General features: G+C 39.2%; 1 protein-coding gene across 19 annotated transcripts in view; it reads right to left on the bottom strand.

Moving 5' to 3' along the window:
* Positions 1 to 27,923, bottom strand: part of CLASP2 (cytoplasmic linker associated protein 2) — a 143,784-nt gene that overhangs the window by 94,882 nt on the left and 20,979 nt on the right. For all 19 annotated transcript variants that reach the window (XM_085051457.1, XM_085051459.1, XM_085051466.1 and 16 more), the window contains exons 3-7: positions 23,189 to 23,292; positions 19,737 to 19,828; positions 19,336 to 19,411; positions 17,748 to 17,845; positions 10,566 to 10,636 (exon numbers count right to left, since the gene is read on the bottom strand). In XM_085051457.1, the coding sequence (XP_084907583.1) occupies positions 10,566 to 10,636; positions 17,748 to 17,845; positions 19,336 to 19,411; positions 19,737 to 19,828; positions 23,189 to 23,292 (441 nt within the window). The remainder of the gene's footprint in view (positions 1 to 10,565; positions 10,637 to 17,747; positions 17,846 to 19,335; positions 19,412 to 19,736; positions 19,829 to 23,188; positions 23,293 to 27,923) is intronic.

The raw sequence follows: 27,923 nt of genomic DNA, 5'->3' as shown, positions 1-27,923 counted from the left end.
TAGTCTAAATATACTCTTTTTCAGTTTAAAGCCATTCTGCCTTGTCCTATCACTTCATTCTCTTGAAAAAAGTCCCTCTCCAGCTTTCCTGTAGGTCCCCTTTAGGTATGGGAAGGTGCTAAAAGGTCACACAGTTTTGATGTAGCCCAGGACAGAACTGGGGTTTTGGGCTGCAAGCCCACATTGCTGGCTCACGTCCAGCCTCTCATCCACCAGCACCCCAGAAGCTAAAAAACTCACATCAGCTCTGGAAAATCTGAAGTGCTTGGTATATGGCTAGGCAGCTTTAGTAGCTGCCATTTCTCTAATCTTGGGAACATGATCCAACCCCAAAATAATACAGAGACTGATTCCCGCAGTGTTTCTAATGAGTTTGTAAAAATCAACTCAACAATACAAAGAGATTCTAAACAAAAACAATTACACAGAAATGCTTTCGACCTTCAAGTTCAGTAGCAAACCTCACACTGTATAAGTTGATTGACCAAAGGACTTTTATCAGGTCAACACACAAAGCAATCCATAATGATAAAAGGATTTTTTGTCAAATATAAATCTACTCATGTTCATTGCTGAGGTGATCACGGAACACCATGGAGCTCCTGACATTTGATAAAAGCAAAATTATCTCATTTGAAGAAAGTAAGTTTCTTCTGCAGGCTTTGTTCGGCATCTTCAGCCCTTCTCCTCACCTTTCCTCAGGCTCCAACTATCCATAACTTTGAAGGCTTTTAAGCGTTTCCTCAGCTGAACAGAAGAATTTTCACATCAATTAAATATACATGAAGCGGTTCCAGAGAAATTCTGGTACCACGGAATTCTTGCTGTCTACACTCCATATAGCTGGGAAACTTCTGTGAGTTTTAAATTGTAGTTACTTCTTGTAAGAGTCTACACACAGAGCTAGTTTTCAAAAGGCTCTTTTCAAGTTAGACTGCTCTTTTCAGCTGTTGCTATGAAAGTGTATTTTGATGAAGGAGCTAGGCAAAGAAAACAGACAAAATCCAAAACACAAGTCTTTAAAACTAAGATACTTTCATAAATACAATACACAGAATGGAACTTCTGATTCAGGTCAATACTACAGGAGACCCTTCACCTCTGAAGGCATTTGAGACACTGAAATGATCCAAATGTAGCCTACCTGCTCATCAGTATTTACTACAGGAAGACTTTATTAAAAACAACATCAAACAGTAAGGAAATACTCCTCATATTTCATAGATAACAAAGATGAAAACAAACCCTGCAAGGCAAATATCCAATCACTCAAGTGGAATATTCTTGCAATATCTATCAAAGGAAACCCTTAGTAGGCTTTAAATTTCTCCTGTGGCTGTTTACAATTCTAATGGTTTTTTTCCACAATGTACCTTAAAAAAACCCGAAACATCCAAACAACCAAAGACATGTAATATTAGCAATAGTCTGGAATAATTAAAAACATGTAGATAGAACTGAAAACACCAAAAGGAGGGGTTTTTTAATTATGTAACTTGTTCTTAAAAACTGACTCTAACACTCCTGCCAACCAACACTTTTGAATGATAGATTAAACATATCTGGAAACCTTTTTAGTGGACTCATGTTTCAAGAAAACAACCACCACTACCACACACAAAATTCCTTGACACTTTGAAAATGTCATTTAGAAACAGGAAGACAAAACTTACTTGTAGTTATTACATTAGAATATATAAAAAAATCAAATGCACTTAGCACTCTAGAAGCTATACTGGTTTTGAGAAAACAACTGTATCTGTCATATGGTTGCAGGTTTGCTTTATAAATAAAAAATGCTCTGAGTTGCACAGTTCTTCCTTGAACTATTTTTTCTATTCACATCAGTCTTGAACCTTGCTGTATTCATCCACTCTCTTAGTAGAAACTCTGTCTTTTCGTATAGCCCTTGGCTTGTTTACACATTCCCTCTCTCTCTCCCACTCAGCTGCTTCACTGCCCCACTGTTCTTTTACTGCTATTAGCAACAGTACTTGCACTTTATAGACAAAACACAACTCAGAATCTATGTTAATCACTGGGAGTAGCATATGACCTTACTGTGAGAAGCAGCTTTGCACTGGTTTGGTTCAGAACAACCACCAAATTCCAGCTTACGGTATCTGTCCTTCCTCTCTCAGGCACAGCAAGTAAAGCCATTTCCCAAACCAATGTGCCACCAAGTGCTACTAATGGAAGAGGAGTGGTGGGGAGCAATTACAGGAAAAGGAGCCAATGCAGGTGCAGTCAGCATGGTAAAAAAACCACAGGCCCAAACAAGAACAGAAAGGGAATAAGTGATATGCTTCTGTCCCCCAGAAAAACTTCTGCTACTATTTATATTCCCACACCCAGGAGATAGCTCTGAATGGTACAAAGCACCACAGTTACAGCCTGACCAATTTCTAGGCCAGTGTAGCAATTGCATTATTATCATCATTCACAGGATTCTGTTGGATTAAAAAGTCTACCAGAGGCTAAGAAAAATCAGAAATACAAGTTAGAAACACACATGCACTAAATTGACATATATTATATATCAAGCTAATGTCTCAAACATCACTGTACCTTCTGTACCTTTAATATGACCAATCCCTTTTTCAGTCAAAAGTAAGATATTAAAGCTATACAGCACCCACACTTCACAGAAACTACCTAATCAGATTAAAGACTTAGGAAGACAGCCTTCCTTCAGAAGAACATCAGGGAATGGAAGACAATTGTTCTCGTGCTTTAGGACCATGCATACATTAATCAAGTATTTTGAAAGAAAACAAAACACACCATTTGATACGCATATGCAGCAAGATAGAAGGATAATTTCTATTCATAAACCAGTCACATATGCTTTATCATCTAAAATCTGGCAAGTGCTTTAAGTCATGAAACATCATTACATTGTATGCCATTTACATGAAAATACACTAAAAAATAAAGAAGTGCTTATTCATCATATAATACAAAATAGTATTCTTAGTATACACTAGTGCAACAAATGTGTGCACCAAATATGTCCTCTTACAAAGCTGATTATATGCTTTTAGATAGCCCTCAAATACCTTATGTCTGGTACTGCAATATGTTTAGTACATCTTAAGAAAACCTATGTCTAATCTTCCCTTTAAGGCCGTTTGTAGTTTAGGCAGATAATTTTGTCCTTACCCTAATTACCTTGTTCAACTGGGATCAAGGCAGTCCCTTACCTACGAAATAACAGGGTAACATAGCACAGACTGACAACAAGGTGAGGAAAGACAGGTGGAAGCCGCTGAGTTACAAACCCCGAAGAAAACGCACAACGCGAAGTGCGCACCGCGATTCCGTTCGCCACCTCCTCAGCAGCCTAATCTGGTTACCAACGGATAATGGCAGAAATGCATTATCCTCGCCAAGGAACGAAGAAACCAGAGCAAGGAATGGTTCCCGGCTGGTTTTCCTCAACAGCCTCCGAACACAACTTGCAGGGCAAACACAGACCTCCAGTCACCCAAGTATGTGAAATGCCTTTAACACTGAGGCAGTGCATGCTTTCCCACTGGCACGCATTCAGTACAGTAGAAGTTACGGTCCATTTGTTTGCTGGGCCACAATCACAGGATTATTTTTTTTCTCCTCTACATTCTCGCAACAATAGCTTGGAGAGATTGAGACAGTTAACATGGGGGCAAACAGAAAATCTGGTTCTTCCCTTTAATCTTCACTTGAGAAATCAGATTAAGATTCAACTGTTAAGCACCATGTTTTATTTACATTTCTGCTTGTGCTCAAGAAAACTGGGAAAAAAAAACCAAAAGGTTCCAGTAAGCCAGTATCTTGCATTCAACATAAAATTGACAATACGACTTCTAGATAGTATTTCCAAACATACTCTGCAATTGTGTAACACATCTAGGCTGATTAAGTGAGCAAACCAAGTAAGACAAGTGAAAAAATCTGTTCTCTGGAGTATCTGCACAATTACTTCAGCCTAGTTTTACAAATATGAAGTTCAACATACATACTGACCACAACATTTTGTGAAGAAAAGACATTTCTCAAAGGCTGCAAAATCATTAACCTTAAAACAGTTTCTTCTATGTTGCATATATTAGGAGAATACACAGAATATTTGCAAAACAAAAGACCACAGCAAAACCATCATTAAATTTAGGAAAAAAATCAAGAAGTTTTCCCGAATAGTAACTAAGGTTTTGTTTTCCCTCGCAGTTTCATAACACAACATCAGAAGACTGAATTCCTTATAAACGTGGTAAGCAGTAGTTTTAAGAAAGACCAACAGCTACATAATCATCCTACACACTGTTAATTGTATCTGGCATTATTGCTCAAAGCTCCTACACAGAATGTCAGCTGACTGCCTGAACAGTACTTTGTTCTTAGTGCCTTTGTTAATGACGAATTAAATTATACAGAAGAGAGCTCCACAACCACCCTCACTTTATAAACCTCGACCATTAGAGAATGACAAAAATCCTACAGCTTTGCCTAGAGAATGCAGTTATTTCTTAACATGCCACAACTTGCATTCTTAGTCTGCAAGTTACCACAATTCATGTTTACACCATGGAGAACTGCGTTGCTTTACAGGAAGGAAACAACGATGAAGAAGAAAAAAAAAATCTCTGCGAGAGTGAGCTTGCTACATATTCAGCTCTACCAAGACCATGAGTTCTCCTGCACCTTGCAAAAATACAAACATCGGAGAATTGCCCATATTTTTTTTAGACTGCACAGTCCAGACATAATTTCACTGCTCTGGTCATGCTCATTATCTCTTTCAGTCTCTGACATATGAAAGAACTAAGTCGCCTTTCAGGTCATCTCAAGAAAGGATATCTCTCAGGACTCTTACAACTACTGTTTTAGCAAATTCAGATAAAAGATTTAATCTTTATCTGTGATCTTTATAAGACTATCTTCTTCATGCAAATCTGCATATATTGTCACTTGTAAAAGCACAGCCAACCTACTTCACCACTAAACTTGCTGCAAGTCCAATAAACGCATCCTGTTTCTCTAAAAATAATAATGCATATATAAAAAGTCAAGGTATTAAGCTCAGAGAACCTGGCTAACACGCCAACAGAAGAGGTGTGATAAAGATAAAACATACGTCTAGTTTTTAATGAAAACACAACCATATAGTCTGTATTGCTTTACTGACCTACTTTCCATTGGTTTGTGTAACAATACCCTGTGCAGTGAAGGAAACGTAGTAACATCCCATGTCTTTATTAAATATACATCCTCAGCTCTAGCAGCAAGGCTCTTCTTTTATGGCTACGCTGAGTGAGTATGAATTTCTTCACCAAACGGGGCAGGTTAACATCCGCTTGTTTACAAAGCGGTACAGTAAATCCTGCCTTATCTTGCAGAGGTGGCCAATTCGAGTAACACTGAGGAGAGAGGGGTAAACACAACGCCAACATAAAAATGCACAGCGGAATGTGCCGGCGTAGTAAATAATTGAGATCGCGGGTCATCCCAGAAACGCAGGCACGGTTACAATTCCAAGAAGGGCTGGAGCTGCCACGCTGGGTGTCCCGGCACCCTCCGGCTGCTACACGCAGCATCCACCGCCCAGCGCCCGGCTCGGGCGGAAGTCAAGCCCGTCAGCCTTGAGATGCCAACCCGCCACACCAACCTCCCCGGCCCCCCGGGCTGCAGAGAGCCCCCCGAAGCCCCGCGGCCCCCAAGGACACGGCGGCCCCCACTCACCGTCCCCTACAGCCATCATGCCCGGCGGTGCCGCGGGAGGGCGGGCGCGGCGGTCCCGGCCGGATCCCCGCCGGATTCCTGCCGGCTCCCTGCCGCTCCAGCCGCCGCCTCGCTTCAAAATAGCAGTCCCGCCTCGCCAGGGAACCTCCGCGCCGGCCCGGCCCCGGCCCGGCCCCCCGGGCGCTCCGCCCCCGCCATCATATGCCCGCTGGGTCCCCTCTCCGCCCCGCCGGCACGGGCTGACAGCCCACAGCCCACAGCCCACAGCCCCGGGGCCAAGCTTGGCCCCCGCGCCACGGGAAAAGAAGCGAGAGGAGAAGCGGCAGCCTTGCTGAAGGACGAGCGCTCCACACAACAGAGGCCAAACACAACGTAACGTAACACAGAATAAAACAATCAAGCCGCAGGAAGAAGGAAAGGGCTTCGTTGAAGAAAGGTGCTGCCTGGTTTCGTGAGTTTTCGGAAGACTTGTTTGGACGACCCCCACCCCGAAACTTTAAAGAGAAACTGCTTCCAAAGCAGGCGTGCAACACACGCTGGAGAGCAGGAATGACAGCCGACCCAGAGCCTGTGCTGCTCATCATAGCTGGCACCCCACCTACGTTTTAGGTGACACACTGAAGGGAGAAAGAGTGCAATCTACTGTGATTGTCTGCAAAAGTGATTAAAAAAAAAGAGTAGTAACTAGTATCAATTTACTTAGTCTGGCCTATGGAAAAGTTTAAAACTCAGGCAGGCTGTGTAGCATGTGCTGTTGTACACTGCGTGAGAACCATTAATTTGCAAGGAGCTGGACATAGTTCTCAGAAATAATAATCCAAAAACTCATGCAAATTCCTAAAAATACAGTGAAAGCATCACCCTGTTGAGGCCCTTTTCTTCCAAATGGGCTTGAATGGACCAGTACACTTCATTGGTCAGCAAATTTTCCTATTTAAAATGATAAACCATCAAGAAGAGCAGCTGAAATTGGAAATCATGTGGCTACATTTTGACCACTTGCATCGAGCAAGCCAAAGAAATACATGCAGCTCAAAACCTCTATAAAATAATCATGACAGCTATCACCAGTATTCCCAGACGATATATATTCATGTTGTGCCGCACTGGTGAGCTCTATTAGAGTATGTCGTCACTGTCTCCATAGTAACTATATTTCCAAATAGAAAACAGCAAAGGGAAATAAAAAACAATAGCGTAATGTGGAAAAACAGATACACACTTGTGCTATGGATTTTTATTTGCCCCTTTTTTTCCAGAAGAACATGTATTTCAACTGCATTTTTATCACATATAACACAGCTCCCCTGCACTGTGATACTAATAACACACATCCTACCTGTAATATTTTGTGCTTGTAAAGCCACTCCTTTGAGCCATTAAACATTAAAATGGAAAAACTGCACAGGTTGAATAGAGATGTACAATTTATCTTCAGTTCAATCACTCTGCTGAGTGCAGCAGAGAGCTCAGTATTAATAGCTTCCCTACTTTTGTTTTAATTCCCCATCTCAAAACTGACACTACTATCCAATATAGGAGTCTGCTTGAATTCTCTTAGAGAAAACAGTATTTACAAATCTCAGGCAGCAGAAACAAGTGGCTTTGTAGTGCTGAGATTGGCTGCCAGTTCTGTTTCCATAGAAATGAACATTCACTTGCTGAAAAACGGGGGGTGCTTTAAAGAATCTTCTCCAGTTTGGAAAGCTATGTATAATTCTAGTGGAGTAAAAGGGCAAAACTAGCAGCACACATAGGATACTGCTTAACAGGCAAACACCCTGATATGATTCTCTTAATATCCATAATTATGAATGTAAACAAATCCAAGGTTTGCATAGCAGCTCATTCATTCACAAAATTCACATTAAAGAAATGATCTCTGATTTTACTATCCACATCTGAGAGTAAAGGAAGATAGGCGGAAAATAATTATTAAAAAAAAAAATTAAAACATCAAAGGTCAGCTGGAGAGGGCAAGCTAGCAGCAGGGTATTATCTACAGCTGTAAGTCATTCTCATCAAGCAAAAGCACTAAGATTCCTGCCTAGTTCCCTTGTTAGACATGATACCTCCTCATATGTTGGCTTTTGAAACTCCTGGTTACATCCTACCCCAATTATTCTATCCGTAAGTGTTTGAATGTACTTTCCACCTCATCTACCCTCCAAGAGGATCTGTCAGTCTCTAATGGTAACTTGTTCCCCTCCTCCTCTTTACTGTTTCACCACAGATCAGACTCGATAAAGGAAGGAGGTAACACAAGACTAAAGGGACTGTTCTCGCTAGATCCCCTCTAGCACACTCACAAGAATAAGATATTAAATCCACCAGTGTGCTAAGACTGCAGGAAGGAGAGCTTTTCCTGTCCTACCTGTATTTCTCCCACATAGCTACGCATACCAGCACAATGTTTTTTAAAACTCTCAAGTGTTAAATCATGTTAGTACAAACGTATATTTTTTAATATGTATTTGTTTTGATTATCAATATACTACAGAAAACATTTTTGTATTCAGGTTGTTTAAAGCCACCAGCTTTGACTCTATTTTTTTTTTCTCCTAAGTACATACTGGATAAAAAGACTGAAAAACTAACGTTAGTATTATGTGATGAGAGAATCCTAAGTCACATATCTGAATTCTCAGAAACTAGGTCAACACACCAAATATTCACTACTACAGCAGTGTCACTCAGGACTATGAAGAAGATGACATCTTCCAAGGTTGTATTTGCAATCTCTTCCCTACCCATCACACACCAAACAGTACCCCCGACCAGTAGAGTCAACCTACTTGGGACAGTAACTCCACCTGGCAAAAAGCCCTTCCTTTTGCAGTTAAGAAGGCCCACTATGGAGTTTAGTTATATTAAAGCCAGTTGAAGAGTTTTTGCCCCTTCCACTCGCCTCCACCCCACCCCCCCCACTTTTGAAAGATAAGTCTATTTCCCCCCCTACATTCCCAAACCCTACTATAAAATAGCTAAAGCATGGGAAAAAAATCCTCAACGCAGTAGCAGATGTATTTAGCCACTAAAATTTCGCCTTTATCCAGAGATGTTTGATAAAGCTCCTGAAAGGAAAGTTGGAAACAAGGCTACAGGAGTTCAACGGTAACTTTAAATCTACACGTGCAAGCAGTAAATACAAATTGTCCTTCAGAAAATAACGAAGCACAAAGCCAAGACAAAGCACTAACAATGGAAAAATACCTTTTCAATAACATTGAAAAACTGCCTAGATGAAAGCAACAGATGAACTAGATTCAAGCAAAAATACTGAAACCAATGTACTTAGAGGGATTTTGTCATTTATGGTACCAAAACAGAATCATAGTAATGTTTGCACAGGAATTGCCACCTACAAGACAAAACACATGGTTTATATTGTCACAGATCAGCATTAGTATCTGTGTTTTGCATGAGATAAAAATGGCTTCAAAATAAACTTTGTTAACTCTCTTAAACAGAGACTAAAAGGACAGAAGCGCTATGTTAACTAGTCCAGCAATGTGGTATACATATTTTCATATATTTAAATTATTTCAGTGCTTATATTCCCCCATGTGACTTCCTCTGTTCTCCTGAGAACTACCAACAGAAAAAATACACATGTAAAATGCATCTCTGCATCTCTCAAACCTACGAAACCTACAAAGCTGTATTAGCTTTAAATGCAAAAGATAATGGTTTACCCTTTTCATAATGAGCAAATTTACCATCTAACGAAACATAAAACGTTTTTATGTAAAACATCTTTTCCCAAATTAGAATGCTTTAGGTTTTTTAAAAATACATAAGTTTTTACAAATCAATTTTTGTTTTAAGTGTTCAAGAATAGCAATGTTTTATTTCCAGGCAAAATGCAGCACAGAAACTCTTACTACCTCAAAGAAAAGGTTATAAAAACATATTCCTTTGAACCTAGAGTCACTTCCATTTTCACACTAAGAAGGATGAGAAAATATAAAATGAAAAACGTAGATTTAGGTACATTAAGGAATTATATGCATTCCTCAAAATATTTCTACTCTTGAACAGTTACACTTTTTAGATACAGCAGAGCGTAATCAACATACCTACTTTGAAAGAAAAATTAACATGAGAAAACTCCCCTGATAAAACAATATCTACTGATTCCTTGCAGAAGACAAGGAAGCTCCCAAAACCAATTATGTTAAAGCTGCTGCCACAGCACCTCCCTTGTTTTGCTGTTATGTAACATTTTTTCCATAATTTACAGTTTGAAATTAAATTTCCATACTAAAAATACTGTAGCAAAAAAGCCATAGAGAGCAACAGGGATTTTCTGTGTAACAGGTTCTCTTTTCTTGAAATACACCAAAAAAAAGGAGCTCAAGTTCAATGATGTTAACTTCAACATTTAAGTGCCTTTGAATGCTGCAGTCTCCTATTTCTATAATTTGAAACTCCATGTATTATAATCATGACACAACATCTTAACAGAGAGGATATCAAACACACTCATCACTAAGGTACATTTTTCTCTTAGAAACATACTAAGATAGGATAAAGGTTCACCTGATCTTTTTTCCATATGCATGAACACTTTGCAGTATCCTTCTGTCCTCTACTGAGCACATCTGCAACTTGTTAAATATTCACTGCTTGTTTCCATGCAGTTTCAACACCTTTTCCAATTGTATTCTGACCACAATCCAGCAAATATTTCCAGTAAACAGTACAAGCTTGTTTCACCATGTGTCTCATTTTCTTAGCATTTACATGTTTCTTTTCATCCATCTCACACTGATAACACTAGTATTTAAACATTTATCTTGTATTAACATAAAGCTGATTGTAAATATATGATCTTTGATACTCACCGCTGACGCTACTTAAAATCATATTGTCAGAGTTTCTTATTTCATCAAATTTTGCAAAGATTGTTTGCAACCTATAAAGAACAAAAATAAAGTATTTTTACATCTCTGAACTCCCAGGTAAAAACATAAATCAGTTTATTAGCATATATAAAGCAGCAATGCAGAATATACAAGGGAGTAAGAGTATGAAGAAACAATTCCTAGAGGATGCCTCTTTAGCTGAGCATCTTCACAGAAATGCATAGAAAACTAAGTCAATTTAGCAAAGAACAAAACTGAGTATTGTTATTAGCATGATTAAAAATAACATTCTAAAGTTCAGGTTCAGTAACAGCATATATTGTGTACTCATACTCAACAACAAAGGTTACAATTAGAACTATGGAATGTTCACTAAGAAGAAAAGAAAAAAGGATTACTATTTCGTTTGTTCGAGAAAATTACTAATTTCCCTCAAAATTTTTGTTCCACAAAATTTCCTCAGCTCAGTTATGAAAAGAGCTTTGTGGTAATTAACACTTCCACAGGAAAAAACCAAAACTTTCTTCTAAACTTAAAATACATTACACACTTTAAAGTGTCCAAACCTGCACACTACTGATTTTAACTGTCACAATAGAGAATACACTGCAAATGCTTTGCTACATGTAAACAGCAAACAAACAAAATTCCAAATAAACCAAATTAAAACCTCCAAAATTCTAGATTTGCAATCTAGTCCCACAAGGCAAAAACTGGTATTCAAGGAAGAAAGCTGGCAAAACGCTTCAACAGCCCTTTCTCTTCACTTCTGCAGAAAACTCAATAAAAGCAGTGGAAGTATCTCACAGAAAAACGTGACCCATGCATTAGCAATAGATTTGTACTGACATAATACACAGTTCAGCTGTGAACAGTTGAGAACATTTTCTTGTATTTCTCCAAAGACTTCTCTGCATTTTAGCCTACTTGAAATATGACAATATGTAACAGGCACATGGAAATTTTAGCTTCAGGACTATCAGGAGTGAATCCCGATTTTAAATGAACAAAGTTATGAACTACAAATCACATGACAAGTCTTCAGGTCTCTGAACAGGTACAGTTCAGCTACCTGAGAAGAACTAGAGACTATACTACCCAATTAAAAGTTTGCTAAAAATTTGCACTGAAAGGCTGTCTTTACAACTCACAATCCAAACTATTTTATGACAAACCAAGAAAAATGGGTAAGAACTATGCCTGGGTATGAAAATTCTCACAAGGAGAAAGGTCAAGGACACACAAAGATTTCACTTCAACATTTCATTATGCACACACCACTTTTACTCAATGATCCATGCAGAGGCTGTGCATTTTTCACTGCATACTCTACATTCTCTAAGAACAAATATCTCTTTTCACTCACTGGGACCTAATTTATCTGAAAATTAAGAATGTGATAACATAATGAAATGCAGACAGACAACAGTACAGAAAGTTTAAGCTTTCCCCCCCACCTTTCCAACAATTTAGGACTCTCACAATGCATTAATTTTTACTTTCCAGATAGTTCAAAACAATCTGCTACAGAGCAAATTTGTCCTGGACTTAGCAGCCCACAATAAGAACTATACGGATTTAGCTGAAAATTCCACAAAAATATCTACCCTACTGCAAGCATCTAAAAATACAGAACCAAAACCCCCCTTAATCGTTTAAGTCAAGAACTCACAACACAAACCAGCAGTAATTCTACTATCTCAACTTATCTCAAAACTGTATGTAGCTCAGTGCTAGTTTGCCTAATCTTTCCCTAGCATACTTGCCAGCTTCTCTCTGGAACCTATTATCCTCTCCCTTTTGCACCACTATTGCATTTAGAACCACTGCTGCCATAGCAAAATGTCTGAAATGGCATCAATTCACAAACGTCATGGCTTTACCATTAAACCTCAAGTCTTTTAATGAAAAGATAAATTTTCAAACCAAAGGCAATATATATTGAAATGGGTTTTTCTGCACTTAAGACCTGAAAAAGTAAAACTTTTGAAATGAAATGCTTTTTGGGTACTAGAATTTACTAATGACACATGAAATCCCATTAACATGCTGTGTGCTTTCAACCATACAAAGTGAGAAGTTTACACAAGAATCAATACATATAATAACACATTAGGCCATCTTGCTTTCATAACAAGAAGTTAACGTGTTTGCCTCATATGTTTGTGTTTACCAGGGATTGTGAGTTCCCCTCAACAGTGCTGGATTCCATAGCAAACACTGCATTAACAGTTCACCTAGTTAATGGGGATGACTTAACACTACATCTGAAAGGCTGAAAAGGTCATCCTGAGAGAAACTGAATATGACTAGAGAGATTAACAGATTTGCTTTAAAATATCACTTTAACTTTTATATCCTGTAATGCTGATGTTATCCATTTGGGACAAATATTTTAGAGAATTCAAAAGAAAAAAAAAATTTCCTGCTCTTTTGAACCTTGTTTTCAAAAATGCTTTCCTGAGTATTTTAAGCCTAAGATAAAAACAAAATGCTTCCTTATAAATATGCTATAATAATATACACGTTGCCTCTCACTCTGGGCGAAACATTTGATAAAGTATGAACTATGAATAATAAAAAAATGTGTTTGTCAGCACTGGACTCTATGTTGTCAGTGGTGCAGGCTGGAGAACAACACAGTACTGCCACTCCTCAAACTTTCAAAGCATGCCTTTATGATCAGAGGCACACTCCACAGTACTTGCTGTAATTACAACAACAACAGAAGAGTCCATTACAACACAGCTGTCAACATGGTAAAGCACTACTGTAGATCCAACCTCCTCTTTAGAACAGCTTCAAACTACTACTTTGCCAAGTCTCTCACAACAAGTTTCTTCCTCCCTCTCCTCCCATCCTGCTCTTCTTGCTACCTTCTTCTCATATTTCACACAGTTACAGGCGGCAAGGCAGTATGGGCTAGAGTCTCTAAAATTATTGCAACCACAGTCAATTTAAGAATGTTTACAGGAGTTCAGCTCCTGGCAAAAGAGAGCCTGCCAAGAGGAATCCAAGAAAATTTACTGGGCTGCACAAAGACCAGCTTTACTGGCAAGGAGCAATATTCTTTGAGAAGAGCAGCATTATTACTCCTTCATCTCATATCTGCAAGCCCAACTCTGGATAAGTAGCAATCACAATCAGTCACTGAAGTCACCACATGTCACTGGTGGACAGAAATATTATCTTTTCCCAAAAAGGCACCGACAGGTCTTCTCCCACTTCTCATATAGAAGGCAAAATCCCCACTGACAAAAACCAGGTGTTTGGGACAGCAGGTACTTCTGGATGGGCTGTCAGTGAATGAATGAATGCATGAAGTTGTAGCACTTTAAATGGGGACTCCTGGCAACCTGCCAAACCATTTCCTCCAGCGGGGGACAGGTCTCTGTCAAAGTATTATCATATTATGGTGAGGACAGTTAGTAAGAGGAATACCTACCCTTCTAGGACACAGCTTGAACTGACAAACACACACAGAAACATGGATGCTTCCACAGAATGTGCACAACAATTCAGAATGAAAAGGTGTCATTCACGACCATGCTTGATGGAGTTCAACTGTTCGTATGACATGCAGAGGGGGAAAGCTAAGTGTGGACCTTGTGATGAAGAGGCAAAAGAGCACCACTCCCCTATCAACAGCAGAAGGATAAAGAAGAAAAAAGGGTGGTAACTAGTCTGTTTCTATGTCCAGAGTCTAAATCAGGAAATGGCCCATATGAAACCTTGCAGCTGTTTCTCCAATTTCTCCCTTCCAAGAAAAAAAAAAAAAAAAAATCTTGAAGACATGTGTCCACATCTGGACACACAGATGGACCTCATCTACAACTTGAACTAGACAGTTAAGTAGAATGTGCATACCACATAAAATGTGGTATTCAGAAATGCATACTGCAATATGCTTCAACATTTCAGGATATGAAGTTGTGGCCCTGGATGTAAGAAAACTAAACAAATGACTAATTTTATACACTTCTGTCTCTCAAGTAACAGTGGGGAAATTTGTCAGATGAATTCCTGAAAGATAAAAAGCTTTTAACACTCAGACTAAGTAACTGCTATCCAGTGCCACGTAGACTATTTCCATTCAGAGAAGATCAGCCACACAGATTGCATGCTGTAGAACATTCAATTTGGCCCATAGAAAACAAAAACTCTTCATTATTCTTGGCTCACTTAGCAATAAATATAACATCCACTTTCAGTATTCACAAATATGTTTACACTACTACCTTCAGGTCTGACACCGAAGACTGTCAAACCTCTCTGGCAGCAATTATAAAAAAAGGGAAAACAACACCCAAATTTCCAACCACTGACTTTACACTGATTTTTCTGAAAGAGGAATGGGCTTCAAGCAAAAAGTGCAAGAGTATTCTGAGATCTCTAAGTTGAAAAACAACAAATAGATGAACTCACTGATTTTATTTATAAACAAACTCACCAATTAATCTCAGTAAAGAAGAGAAATGCAGTGAAGGAAATTAAAGGGTAAATAAGTGGAATTGAAGTACAAAAGTAAGATCCCGTATTTAATTCATTACCTAGATTCTGCCAGATCCAGTAAAGCCCTCTAGAAAATCCAGTATTTTCCACAAAGGCAAACCCTACCAGGTGCAGATTACAAAACCTTTCAAGCCTACTATTATTAAATTTATATTTAGCTGGCTATATTTAGCTTTATATAGACACAACATGTATATACCATTTGTATATTTAAGGAAGTTGAACAATTTCTCAAAACAATGCCTGATTAACTTTCCTGCCTTCCTTTCAGCAGACAGGAGCTCTTATTTTCAGTGCTTTAAGATAGAGTGCATTCAAGCAGCAACACACAGCTCTCTAATGTATGATTTGTTATGCAAACTAAACAAGCCTCCGTTCTATTAACTCATGTGTGCACCATACACTGAAATAATAGGTTTTTCTGCTAATATTTATGTTTGCACATAATTTTTAATGCATTGACTTAGAGTGAAGGAGCTGCAATGCAGTTCTTTAAGGCTGAACTCAACAACTGAAAGCAGCCGTGTCTGAACTACAGATTATCTGTAATACTTAAAACCCGTAAAACCTACCCAGACACACAAGCATGAACACAGATTCCCCTGAAAATAATGATGATACTGTACATCAAAGGGTTTTCCCCAGAGATCATAGCTCCTGCATAACCACATGAGAATTTTACTGCATCTAAGCAAAGAGAAAACCTCTGACAGGCACTAGGGAAGAATTGTCTTAAATCAGGTCTGCCTCTGAAGGAACAACAGTCTGAGCTAACACAGAGCTAATCTGTCTTTCCTGAGCTTTGTCAAACGCCTTCTTACTTGTGTGAAGGAGTTAAGAAAGGACTACAGAGACTCTGCTTTCTGTCAGGGATGGATGGGACAGAGACTAACAGCCTCATGTTTAACTCAATCAAATCATAACTCCCCTCTTTATCACAACCTGAAACCTATTGCAGAGGACACAACACTGACACTCAGCTCACGTACTATTGTACACTAGTCCTGACTGTCAGGTGCAAAACTGTTGGAGATTTAGTGGCAACAACACATTTAACATGCACCAAATAGAGTCTTGCTTCTTTATGTAAATGCAAATTATACAACCATGCTTGCTTTCAGATCACGGGGAATTTTGTATTCAGCTGATTCAGACAGTAGAAACAACAACTTGGCACCTACTGCAACTAAATCAGAAGCTGTTGATTGTCCTGAGGATACAAAGCATCTATGGTGTTTAATCCTATTTGGATCCCAAGATGTACTCAGCTTGTATCACATGGAATTGTAAATGGTGAGTGCTGAACCTAAACTTACAGTCAGACCCAACATTCATTGGAAAAAAGGCTGTGTTATCTGCACTCTTTTATTCTCTGCTCCAAAAGATGTCCAAGGCCCTATCTTAATGCAAAAAAAGATCTTCTCTGACATGTTCCACTTATTTGGTAGGAAACTCAATTTTTGGAATTGTAGTAACAGTATGGCTTAAACTTCTGTGGTAACCATATAATCCATGGCTAGTCTAAAAACGTGACAGTCATTAAATACAAGAGAATGTGTACAACTTCTTGTTCCCATATCCAGAGTAAACTTTTGTCTAAACAGGCTGAACTCTGCCTGGAATGTGAAACAGTAAATTCAACACCCTTCTCCTACAACACTTACATAGAATCATAAAATGGTGTGGATCATCCCGTCCCACCCCCTCTGTCATGGGCTGGGACACATTTTACTAGACCAGGCTGCTCAATACCCCATCCAGCCTCATGCTGAACACTGACAGGGACAGGACACTAACAGCTCTGGGCAACCTGTTCCAGTGTCTTACCACCCTCAGAGTAAAGAACTGCTTCCTAGTAGTTAACCTAAACCTATCCTCTTTCAGTTTAGAGTGCTGACCCCTGGTTCTATCACATCCTTGTACAAAGCCCCTCTCCAGCTCTTTTGTAGGCCCTCTTTAGGTATTGGAAGGTGCTCTCAAGTGTCCCTAGAGCCTTCTCTTCTAAAGTCTGTTTCCACAGCACAGGTGCTCCAGCACTCCAATCAATTAAGTGGCTCTCCCCCTGACTAATAGGTCAACATCCTTCTCATGTTGGGGGCCCCAGAGCCGAATATATACTTTGATTTATTATCAATCTGTATTCTCCTATCTTACAAATGACCATTAAAAACTAGGGCTGTTAGTTTTTTAGAAGGGTCTGATGAAGCACAGTATCCCTTCTGATATTCTCTCTGACCCCAAGCAGTAAACATATTATGCTCTACCAAAATCAAGAAATGAGATGCAGGTGAAGGTAAAGTGTTATGTTAATTGATAAGGGGTTAACACATTTTAAAAAGTATGGATTGTTTTAATAAGAAATTTTAAAGACTTTATGGAATAAACAGTCTTTCCCACCAAGTACAATTTCTGACTTTCTTAATCAATCAAAGGTAGAAACGAAACAAGGGCTACTTTATTTCATATGAATTAATCTACATACAACACAGTTGGGAACTCTAGTAACATCACATCGGAAGCAAAACTAACTAGAAGATAAAGTAAAAAATATAGTAATTTTAAAATTAAGTTTTTTGTGAGTTTAAAGTTCAGATAACAAACAGTAAAATATAATGGCTCAGAAATACAAAATCAAAACAAGTAACTCACCTTCCAGGAGGAATTCCTCTCTTTGTAAGATCTATTCGTACTTTCTCTCCCACATGTCTATAAACCTCTACAATGGCTAGTATGGCAGCATCTCGCACCTGTGAACACAGTTTAAATAGTCAATTTCAGGGTTACAGAAACCAAAATAACATTTGCTGACAGGCCACTAATCTTCCAGTTTCTGTGGCCCTACATGCCAATTCAGCTGAAACAGTGAGGATGAAAAGGATAGGAAATACAACTTTTATATCAAGATGGTATGTGTTCCAAATTAGAGCACCCCCAGATGGTAAAAAACCCTGGAAATAACAGCTTTAGAGGGAATTTCCAGGACTGACATAAGAATAGTATTTGTGGAATAAATGTGCTTTATCTAGGACTTGTTCACAGTGGGCAATACTGCCAAAGGTTAGCTCCTGCACTCAGTCTTGACTTTTCATCTCACTTTCCTGTTTCTACACACAGCAAAGTCCTTCTGGAAAACTAAGGACCTGACTGCCCACAAGAGTGGACCAAAGTGATCAGCATTTTCTTTATATATTTCAGCTGGAATCAGGTAGCATGACATCAGCACAAGAAAGGGAATCAGCAGGACAGTGGAAGGGGAAAGAGCAGTAGTTAAAGCAAGGAGATGGAGTGCCTCTTTAAAAATTTTAAACCATTGTCATCGCAATAGAAACTGCCAAAAATGCATTTTAGTAAATACCATTATTCTCTACAAAGAATGACTGGAATGACTTTAGTATTGTTCTTTGCAGCAGTTCAAACTACATAAACAATTGCTCTAGCAAGATGTGAACTACATCTTTACTAATTATGAGCTAACAGGACAAATTCTCAACAGAATTTCTCTAGAGCACAACAGTGCTATGCTATTACAGAGGAGACAAGAACTTTGCTGCATTCAGAAAGTAAGTATAAAGAACAATCCTGTTTATATAGGATATACCATCTCCAACCAATGCTATCTTCTCCCTTACTGTATTCGTAGTCTTTTCTCTCAAACACAACTTCAGATAACTCAAGATCCTTAACCATTTCCACTGGAAGATTTTCTGAAGTTCAGATGTAGCCATTATGAACTACATCTTGATTTTCACTGAAGATGTTTTTGCTTACTTCAGTGATTTTAATGACAGTTCTTGCATGTTCTCAAATGCCATTTAGGTTCCAATTAGAAAATAAATACACGTAATAAGGTTATCTTCAGCAAATTTGGCACACTATTTCAGGTTTCGTGTAAGGGCTGTTCTGGAGGTAATTTTTTGTGTCAATAACTTTTTAATTTCCTTTCAACATGTTCTCTAAAAAACAACTACTTCCAGTAATTACAACTATCAACTTCAAAAGACAAAACTAAAGGGACCAGTTTATCACAATACTGATGCCTTTGCAACTCTACTTTCATCTTCCAGTAGATGGACTGATTAAGAAGAAAATGGGTTTACTTTTTCTCATGGTAGAAAATAATGATCTGCTGTACACAAGCACTCTTATCAGCTTTTCTTTAAATGCTTATAGTTATTTTGCTTTCCCAGTTCTGTCAAAGTATAGTTGTTCAAGGGCCAGTAAGTACTGAAATCCTTACCTGACTGTTGGAGTCACCAAATGCTATACACAGATGTGGTACCAACTTGCTGAGGATTAATGTTTGTGCACCGTAACTAAAAAAAAAGAAGCGTATTTTTTAAGAAAAAAAGAAAAAACAGAAAATAATTTTTGTGTAAGTGAACTTTTAGCTTAGTGTTTATAGAATACAAACTGACATCAACTAAGCCCTGTCTCTCACTAGTTCTTTATCTACGTTTAAGTAAGATAAAAATTCTGTAACTTTAGTCTTTCTTTCAGAAAGCTTGCTAGTTAAGTTGTTTGATTTTTCCCATGTATTAATTTAATTGAACCAGACTCCCTAAAGAATTACTTTCAGAGGAAAATGACATTCAGAAGAAGGATAGACCCATTACATCTCCATAGAAACAAAAAGCTTACATGTTTAAGGTAGCGACAAGACACAAACACACTCCTTCTCGGGATCGGTAATTCTTGTGTTTAAAACCAACAGCAAGGCGTTCCCAAATGTACTATAAAAGCAGAAATAATGGTCTTTAATTACCAGGAGCACAATACAACGTATTTCTATTCCATATAATTACATTCATAATAGTTGCAAAAAAAATAACAGAAGACAAGTCCACTGGAAAAGTGATAAAATTAACTTATGAAATGCACAATATGGAAGACAACACAGATTAATTGTATGCTAAAGCCAATTCCTAAAAAACGTCCTTCAGCAATCTAGCTGCGTATTTTTCTTGTTTGAGGAACAGTTCTTAAAACATACAGAATTGTTACAGTTAATGCACACAAAGCAAACATTAACATTACAAACTACTGACTCAAGCAGAAGTAACTATATTCTTTCTGCTTCATATTCTGTTTCCCTGCCAAAATTTCCTCACATCCATTTTATCTTGCCCTTATCCATACTCCTGGCTGTCCCACTTCTCCCTTACTTTTGCTTGAGATTCATTTCTTCATTTTTCGATCATTTCTTGCCCACGCGCTCTAATTCCTGCGCTTCCATTTTTGTTCTGCTTTCGGTTCTCCTCTCCGCGCTGCTGCCGCTTCCTGTGGTTCGATCCCCTGCCTCGCTAACCCCTCGGTCACCTCCTTGCGCACTCGTTTTTCTCTGCCTGCCCTGGCTCTCTGCCTGCGGGCTTTATCCCGTTACCTTTCCATCTCCTCGCCGCGCTCTAGCTGCGCGTTACGGCGGCGGCAGCGCAACCATGGAGCTGAGGAGCCGCGGGGTTCTCCTCGGGAGCAGAACGCACAGGCTCAGGCTGCAACTCGCCCCAGCTGCAGCGCTGCCATTGCAGCCCGGCCAGCATCCGGGCAGCGTTGCCTAGCGATGGATGGATGGATGGCTGCACACCGCCGGGAGCTGCACACTTTGCAGCCCAGGCACCTCCCTCCTGCCAACTGCACCCCGGAGTGCTGCAACTGCAACCTGAATGACGCCACGCAAAGCTGCTAAAATGTATTACATACTAATTATTGCAATCGGCTTTCTGGGAGCAAAAAAAAAAGCCCTCGCAAACAGCTGCTGATCAACAAAAACAGAGAGCATAAGAGCAGGGAATACGCACCCCCTTTATTAATGAGGTAGTACGCTTCACAGCAGACATAAAATTTTCCAATTAGAGCCCTGCTTGATAATTTTGTCCCATCTGTGGTTTTTTGTTTGTTTGTTTTATACTTCATTGCATTTAGAGAAAACAAACCTTAGACAAGCAGGATATGGCTTGCCAAAACTGCATAGCTTAACAACAAAGAACAGGATTTTATGGAAGAAAACATCCTTCCAATTAACCCACTGTCACAGACAAACATGGGAAAAAGGAAATTTCCTTGCTAGATGTATAAAAATACAGGTAGAGAGGGAACTGCAGAGTACTGAAACAAACAAAGCAGACCAAAGAGAAATTTAGTCTTCCACTAAATTATCCCTTAAGAACTGATTTTTTTTTTAAGCAGAGAAATTCAAATGGCTGCTTAGAAACTTCAACTCTGAGAAGTTCTTAGCAACAGTTGATGTCAACCTCCCTTTGTCCCATTCATGCACACTTATACCACCTGTATTTTCATACCTTCCTGTTCATAAAGAGCTACATCTAGTTCTGGATCATAAAAGAAACAAAAAAAACCCCAACATCTAAAACAAGTGAAGGGATTTAAGAACAGGACAAATTAATTATTAAACGACATGCTAGAAGAGGCAAGATGAGTTGACTAATAAGAAGTTTACAGGACTTATCCTCAAAAAATTATCCCACTCAGCTCTTCTGCAGCAGAGAACCTAGAGCTTTGTATTTCAGTGTTGGAGGCACAGGAGAGATTTCTCTGTTTTGGTCCCTGCTGTGAGGATGATTGATGCTTTTCATCTGAACTTTTAATGATCCGTAAGCTCTCCTGAGAGCAGACAAGCAAAGCCAGGTTTCTCCCACCTGGGGAAGTTACCAGGAGAGCCATACTTTGTCTTACAGGCACATGCTCTTCCTTGGACCCCACAAACCTTTTAAGTCTTTCTGACACTGAGAGTCATCTTCCAATGGGATGGAAACTTCCTTTCATCACCTCTACGTGGGGCCTAACTGCACAAAGAAAGATGGACCAGCAATCTGAAACTCAATCATGACAAGGGCTTAGCACGAAACAACTACTATCAATTTCTTTATCAGCAACTGTTCAAATGAAGGTTTCTCCAAGGTGCTGTGCACTTGTTCAAATGCTATTGCTGTAGAGGTTCTGATCTGTATGCCAGATATTTGGGAGCATCTTGGGAACATGAACACATCCTTTATGTACTATGGCACTTTGCCACAAAAACATACTGCCATGTCTCTTGGTCAATGAATATGACCAACACTGCAGCTTGTGAATAGATAAAGGCATGTCTTTGTGGATGACACTATTAGACCTTGATGCCTAAACCTCAGTCAGATCTGTAACCAAAGGGAGATAAACATGTTCTATAGCAGTCTAACATGCTACATGTTCTTTCTATCAGGCAAACAAAGCAACTGAGAATAATGTTCTCACTCCAGATCAAGTCTGCAACATCTTATTTACTGCACACAAACATTCAAACTAGTATCCATGAATAAACAAAGCCAGGAATTAGTACCTACAAAAACCCAATAGAGAAAAATTCCTATTAATTCCTGGAATTGAAACTCAGAAACAGACTTTCCTCAGGAACTAAAAACTCAAATAATAAGTTTCTACTCACACCCAGGGTCTCCAGACTTCCAAATAACATCACTGCTCAAAAATAGAATTTTGTTCAACAATTCTACATATTTCAGACTCAGAGAGATGTAAGATTAGGCACTTGGAAGCCACATAATGCTTGGAACTGAAGGCTGAGTTAAGCAAGCCTCCTTACAACCAAAGATGACAAGCCACAGAGCAACTTATCCCCATCTCAGTTTGTCCATGGTTCACAGAGCACTGTTGTAATACAGCTAGAAAGCCAGATTCTCTTAAATTAGAAAATGCACATCTCAGCTGCAGGATTAGTCCTACGTGTTCAAGTAAAAATCTAAATTTAATAAAAAAAAATTGGAACTAATTAACATTATTTACTACCATTATTCAAACCCAAAAGATGCTTCAAATGTGCTTTAAAATTCAACAAAGTCCTGTCAGATGGCATAAAAATGTCTACTCAGAATTCAGCTATGATGTGCAAAATATGCAGAATCACATTGTGCCCCGATTTTTATCTTTAGCTGAACAATACATCAGTGTCAATCCACTGAGAGCATCTTTAACATTTACACCATTAACCATCGCCATAACATTGTGACATGTTCAAAGTTCACACAAAAGTCAGGAGCTCACTGGAGGCCTCCATCAGAATCTGCATTAAGCAATCATACCATGGGCGGTGCTGCTTCACTCATCAATTTCAATATAAGATTCTGTGCTTGCTCTCGAACTTGGTCTTTGGCATCTCCCATCCGGTCTATCAAAGGCAGGAGAACTAAAGGAGAGGGAAAAAGAAGAGAAGATAAAAAAATAAGGCACCCAAGGGAGGTTTTCTAATGCGTAAAGATATTTCCTGAAGCAGATGTAATATACATGTCATTCAAAAATAAAAACTGATTTTAAGTAGGTCACAATATTTAAAAGTCTCAAGTGCATTTCTAAGTATTTTATAAGACTAACAACAAATACATAAGGCTGAAATGGAAGAAAACAGTATCTTTTAACAGCTTAAAAAGAAAGCAAGCTTCCTATCTTCAAAACTGTGTGAATGACTTTGATTTCATCTTCAAAAAGTGCTCCTTTTAGCTTCAGAATGTCTGGCTTTTCTAAAAAGTAATCCTAGGCGTGGTGAGTAGCAAAGAATTGGAATAGGTAAATAGGACTATTTTAAAATCGGTGGGACTTTGCTAGTTAATTGTAAGAAAATCGAAAGTTTTAGATCTCTTTAGTCACATGGTGTATCTTCTGGAAATCCAGTCATACTTCACTAAAAGCATCATTAAAAGTTACAATGTTAAAACAAGCATCCTCAAGTAATATTTATGAATGAAATTGAATGATAGCTGATGATTTCACATACTAAAAATCAGTAGAAATCAAAATCAAAAATCAAGATTGCCTGCTTTTCCAGACAGACGTTTATAATTCCATCAGATAAGTTAATGCTATGATATTAGGAAAGACATCCCAATGAACACATAGCTCCATGTTGTGCAAGACATCCTGCTGTACTGGTTTCCCAGTCTTCCATCTGGGGCCCATGCTTTGTGAGATTCTTCCCCTCTGTGCTTTCAGTACCACTTCTTCCAAATGACAAATGATGACACTGAGTGCTCTGCCTTCCTTCAGGAAGTACAGCTGGTGCAATTGGTGAAGATATCATCTCTCATGGGAGAGTGATTTAAGGTCAGTATAAGCCTGTGATAGACCACCTAGGAAAAGCAGTGTCATGCTAACGGTGACATTTACCTGCCAACAGCTCAGCCTTCTGCGCTAGCTTTTGTTTCTGATCTGATCCACAGATTTCTTAGAGCTCCAAGTATCAGCCACACAGTCCAGGTGGATCTTACTCAACACAGCCCACAATAATCACCCAGCACATCCTTCCACTCCTGCACTCTTCTTAAGCTGTGGCTAAGTTTGCAACTGCCTAACATTTATTTCAAATTTCTAAAGCCAGCCTCATGTTTCCCTTGAGCTCTTTTGGACACTTGCTCATATTACAAGAAAGAAAAGATACATTAACAGCTAAAATAACTTTTTGCTGCATTCAGTGCTACATCACTGAACACCTGAGAGTATTTTACAGCTGCTGCCTGACCTCAACAGACTGCTAAACAATTAATTTTCCTTTTCTACTCACAAAATAACTAACTGTATTGTGCTATTGTTTGAAAGTCAGATCTGAAGTAATTTTGTCAGTACTTGATGATTTTATAGTGTTAACAACAGATTTGCCAGCAAAAGAAAGGGAACTATCATAAATTCAGGAGACCTCCTTTGTTCCCTGTTCCTACATTAAAAACAGGAGCCATTTCTGTACCATGATTGCTACTGGACAAATACACTGCTGAAGTCTGAATTTCCCCTCCTGCAATTTCTGAAGGCTTTCTTAGTGTCCTGATGTCGCTGTTGAGCAGCTAGCAGAGTAATGAAGGTACCAGTTCTCAGTGGCAAGAAGGAATGACCTTTATTGTTTTGATTTCATCACATATATAGAGTTCTCAAAAGTCACCCAGATTGGTCAGTCAGAAGCTTTCTCCCAGGCCTGATTGGCCAGGCCTGCACTGCCCAAGTTCTGGGACACTGTTCCAACAACATCTAAACTTTATCTTTATTTATAAAACACAAGAAAATTTCTCATGGGAAAAACCTGTGCTAACCACATCCTGAGTATTTAATTCTACTGACTCTAGATATTCCACTGATATTTTCAGCCACTATTATCAAGGCTTTGTTTTTTCATCAGTCTTCTCTACTCTTTCTTCTCCGAAGAACTTAGTACAGCTACTTTCGTTTTACAGTTTGAAAACAAGAGTCTGGGGCTTTTTTATTTGGATTGGATTTGTTGTTTTGATGGTGTGGGACATTGTCTCTATGGTTTGGGTTTTTAAGGGATGTTTCTGTTTTGTTGAGTGGCTGGGTATGGTTGGTTGGGTTTTTTTTTTTTTCCATTTTGTGAACAGAGAAGAAACATGTAGAACTTAAGAAGTTATTGTTGGGAGTACACAGCTGACCACTCCCATGAACGTCCAATCACTCATATACCTACTGATTATATTTTTCTTGCCAACAGGACTTTTCATGTTTATTTTCAGCACTTCTGAACTGACCTTGTCCCCACGCCTGTCTCTAATCCAGTACAATATCACACATTACTAGTGAGGTCTGTACATTGACCTGACTGCTGGGCAGCTGAAGGCAATTCTAGCTTTACAGAGAGCAGAGAGGGAAACAAACACAGCCAGTGCCAGTCCTGGGGGAACACGGCTCCTTTGTGACTAATTAGCACTCTGAGTCATTTGATGGAGCTGCAGATACCAGGGCTCCACTCAAATCACCAAGGCAAGCAAAGAGAACAGCTACTAGAAGCTGCTGAACGGAGATGAGGTCACCACGTTAAACTAAGCTATGACACAGCCTGCAGATTTCAGTGTGTACATCTACTGAACACACCAGCTTTTGCCACTCACACAGTTCTGACAGAGGGACTGTCAGAGTGGCTGAGGGAGCTGTCAAAGGGCCCAAATGTCTGACACAAGCTTGGCTTTTTCCCCCCTAAATCTCAAGTTTCTGTAAGACCCCATCTAAGGCATGATATATTCTGTTCGCACAAGACAAATGAAATTAGGCTGTTGAATGCTGGCAACCACCAGCTGGTTTTCAGTGTGGCTGTTGATATTTTCTGTCAGAATAAGCTCCAATAGGCAATTATTTGAAGTTGGGTTTCCTACTGATCAGGTTTCAAAACTGAACATCATTTTGGCTGCTACTTTCCCTTTAAGCTGTACATGCTTTCTCCTCAGCATTACCAAATTAGTGTCCCTCTTCATACTGCAAAGCAAATATACGTATCTGGTTGTTCCTGGCATCAGCCTGCAAACTGAAAAATCTCAAACAGATGCCAGAATTAAAAGAAGGGTGAGGAAGGAGAAGTAGGACCATACATGAAGGCTGTTTTCAAAGTGGTAGCCTTCTAACAAGTTACTCAATGAGGTATATAATTTGTCACATGCAGTCTGGATTCATACATTCCTACTGTTTTATATTAACCTTATCCATCTTTTATCTTCTGTTGCGTAGATTCTTAAATAATTTCAAATGGATTTTGGAAAATCTGGTAACATATGACATCTTTCTGTTATTTATTTCTGCTGATATGCTGAGAAACACTACACTACGTTTAGGAGACAGTGATTCCTCTTGCAGCCGTTGTTTCTTTTTTGTGAAGCACTGTATTCCATTCAACTTCCCTTTTTGCCACATTTTAGCATGTTGTCAAAGCTTCTTACCACTTGCAGCCACTCCTGAGGTTTTCCTGTTAAGATTTCTACATTGTTATACAACAATTTTACAGGTTTTGATTACTGAAGAAAACTTAGAATTGTTAGCAGAAATACTCTATAGCGCACATTAATACTACCAGATCTACCTCAAACCGACCTGCTCTTTCATAGAATCATAGAATATTCTGGGTTGGAAGGGATCCATCAGGATCATCGAGTCCCATTCCTGACCCTTCAGGGACACCCCAAGAGTCACACCATGTGCCTCAGAGCATTGTCCAAATGTCTCTTGAACTCTGTCAGGCTTGGGGCTGTGACCACTTCCCTAAGGATCTGTTCCAGTGCCCAGCCACCCTCTGGGGGAAGAACCTTTTTCTAATATCCAACCTAAACCACTCCTGACTCAACCTTAAGCCATTCCCTCAGGTCCTGTCAGCAGCCACCACAGAGAAGAGATCAGTGTCTATCCACCTCTTCCCCTCACAAGTTCCAGACTGCAACAAGTCTCCCCTCAGTCTCCTCTTCTGCAGGCTGAACAGACCAAGTGACCTCAGCCACTCCTCATATGGCTTCACATCCAGGCACTTCACCACCCTCATGGCCCTCCTTTGGACGCTCTCTAATGGCTTAATGTATTTTTTACACTGTGGTGCCCAAAACTGCACACAGCACTGGAGGAGAGGCCACAGCAGTGCAGAGCAGAGCAGGACAATCACCCCCTTTAACTGGCTGATGATGCTGTGCATGATGCTGCTATTTATGCCTTTTTCCTTTCTGCTATATCCATAACAGAGCTTATCATCCCATCAGTTTCTTTCTGCATTGTCTTCCTTCTCTTGTCTTGGGAAATCTGAATAAATTTTCATCCAAATTCACCAAATAATTTTATCACCGCTAGCTGAGACAGTAGATGCATGAGTTAAGGCCAAAACCAGCCTTCAGAGTCAGAATACAGCCTTGAGAGATTCAATACTTATTTCCTCTACCAGGATGGAAGATGATTAAACAAGTAAATCACAGAGTATGTTTTTAAAAACCTAAACAGTTTAAACTATATGATCCCTGCAGCAAAGAATGTCATAGGTAGCACAGGCAATTTCCTTCTGTTAAACTTTAACAA

Source organism: Lichenostomus cassidix, chromosome 2 (genome assembly GCF_008360975.1).
Source record: "Lichenostomus cassidix isolate B80296 chromosome 2, HeHo_3.0, whole genome shotgun sequence".
In the NCBI taxonomy this organism is placed as follows: domain Eukaryota; kingdom Metazoa; phylum Chordata; class Aves; order Passeriformes; family Meliphagidae; genus Lichenostomus; species Lichenostomus cassidix.
The sequence above is the reverse complement of the archived record's forward strand: the minus strand, read 5'-3'. Positions and strand labels throughout refer to the sequence as shown.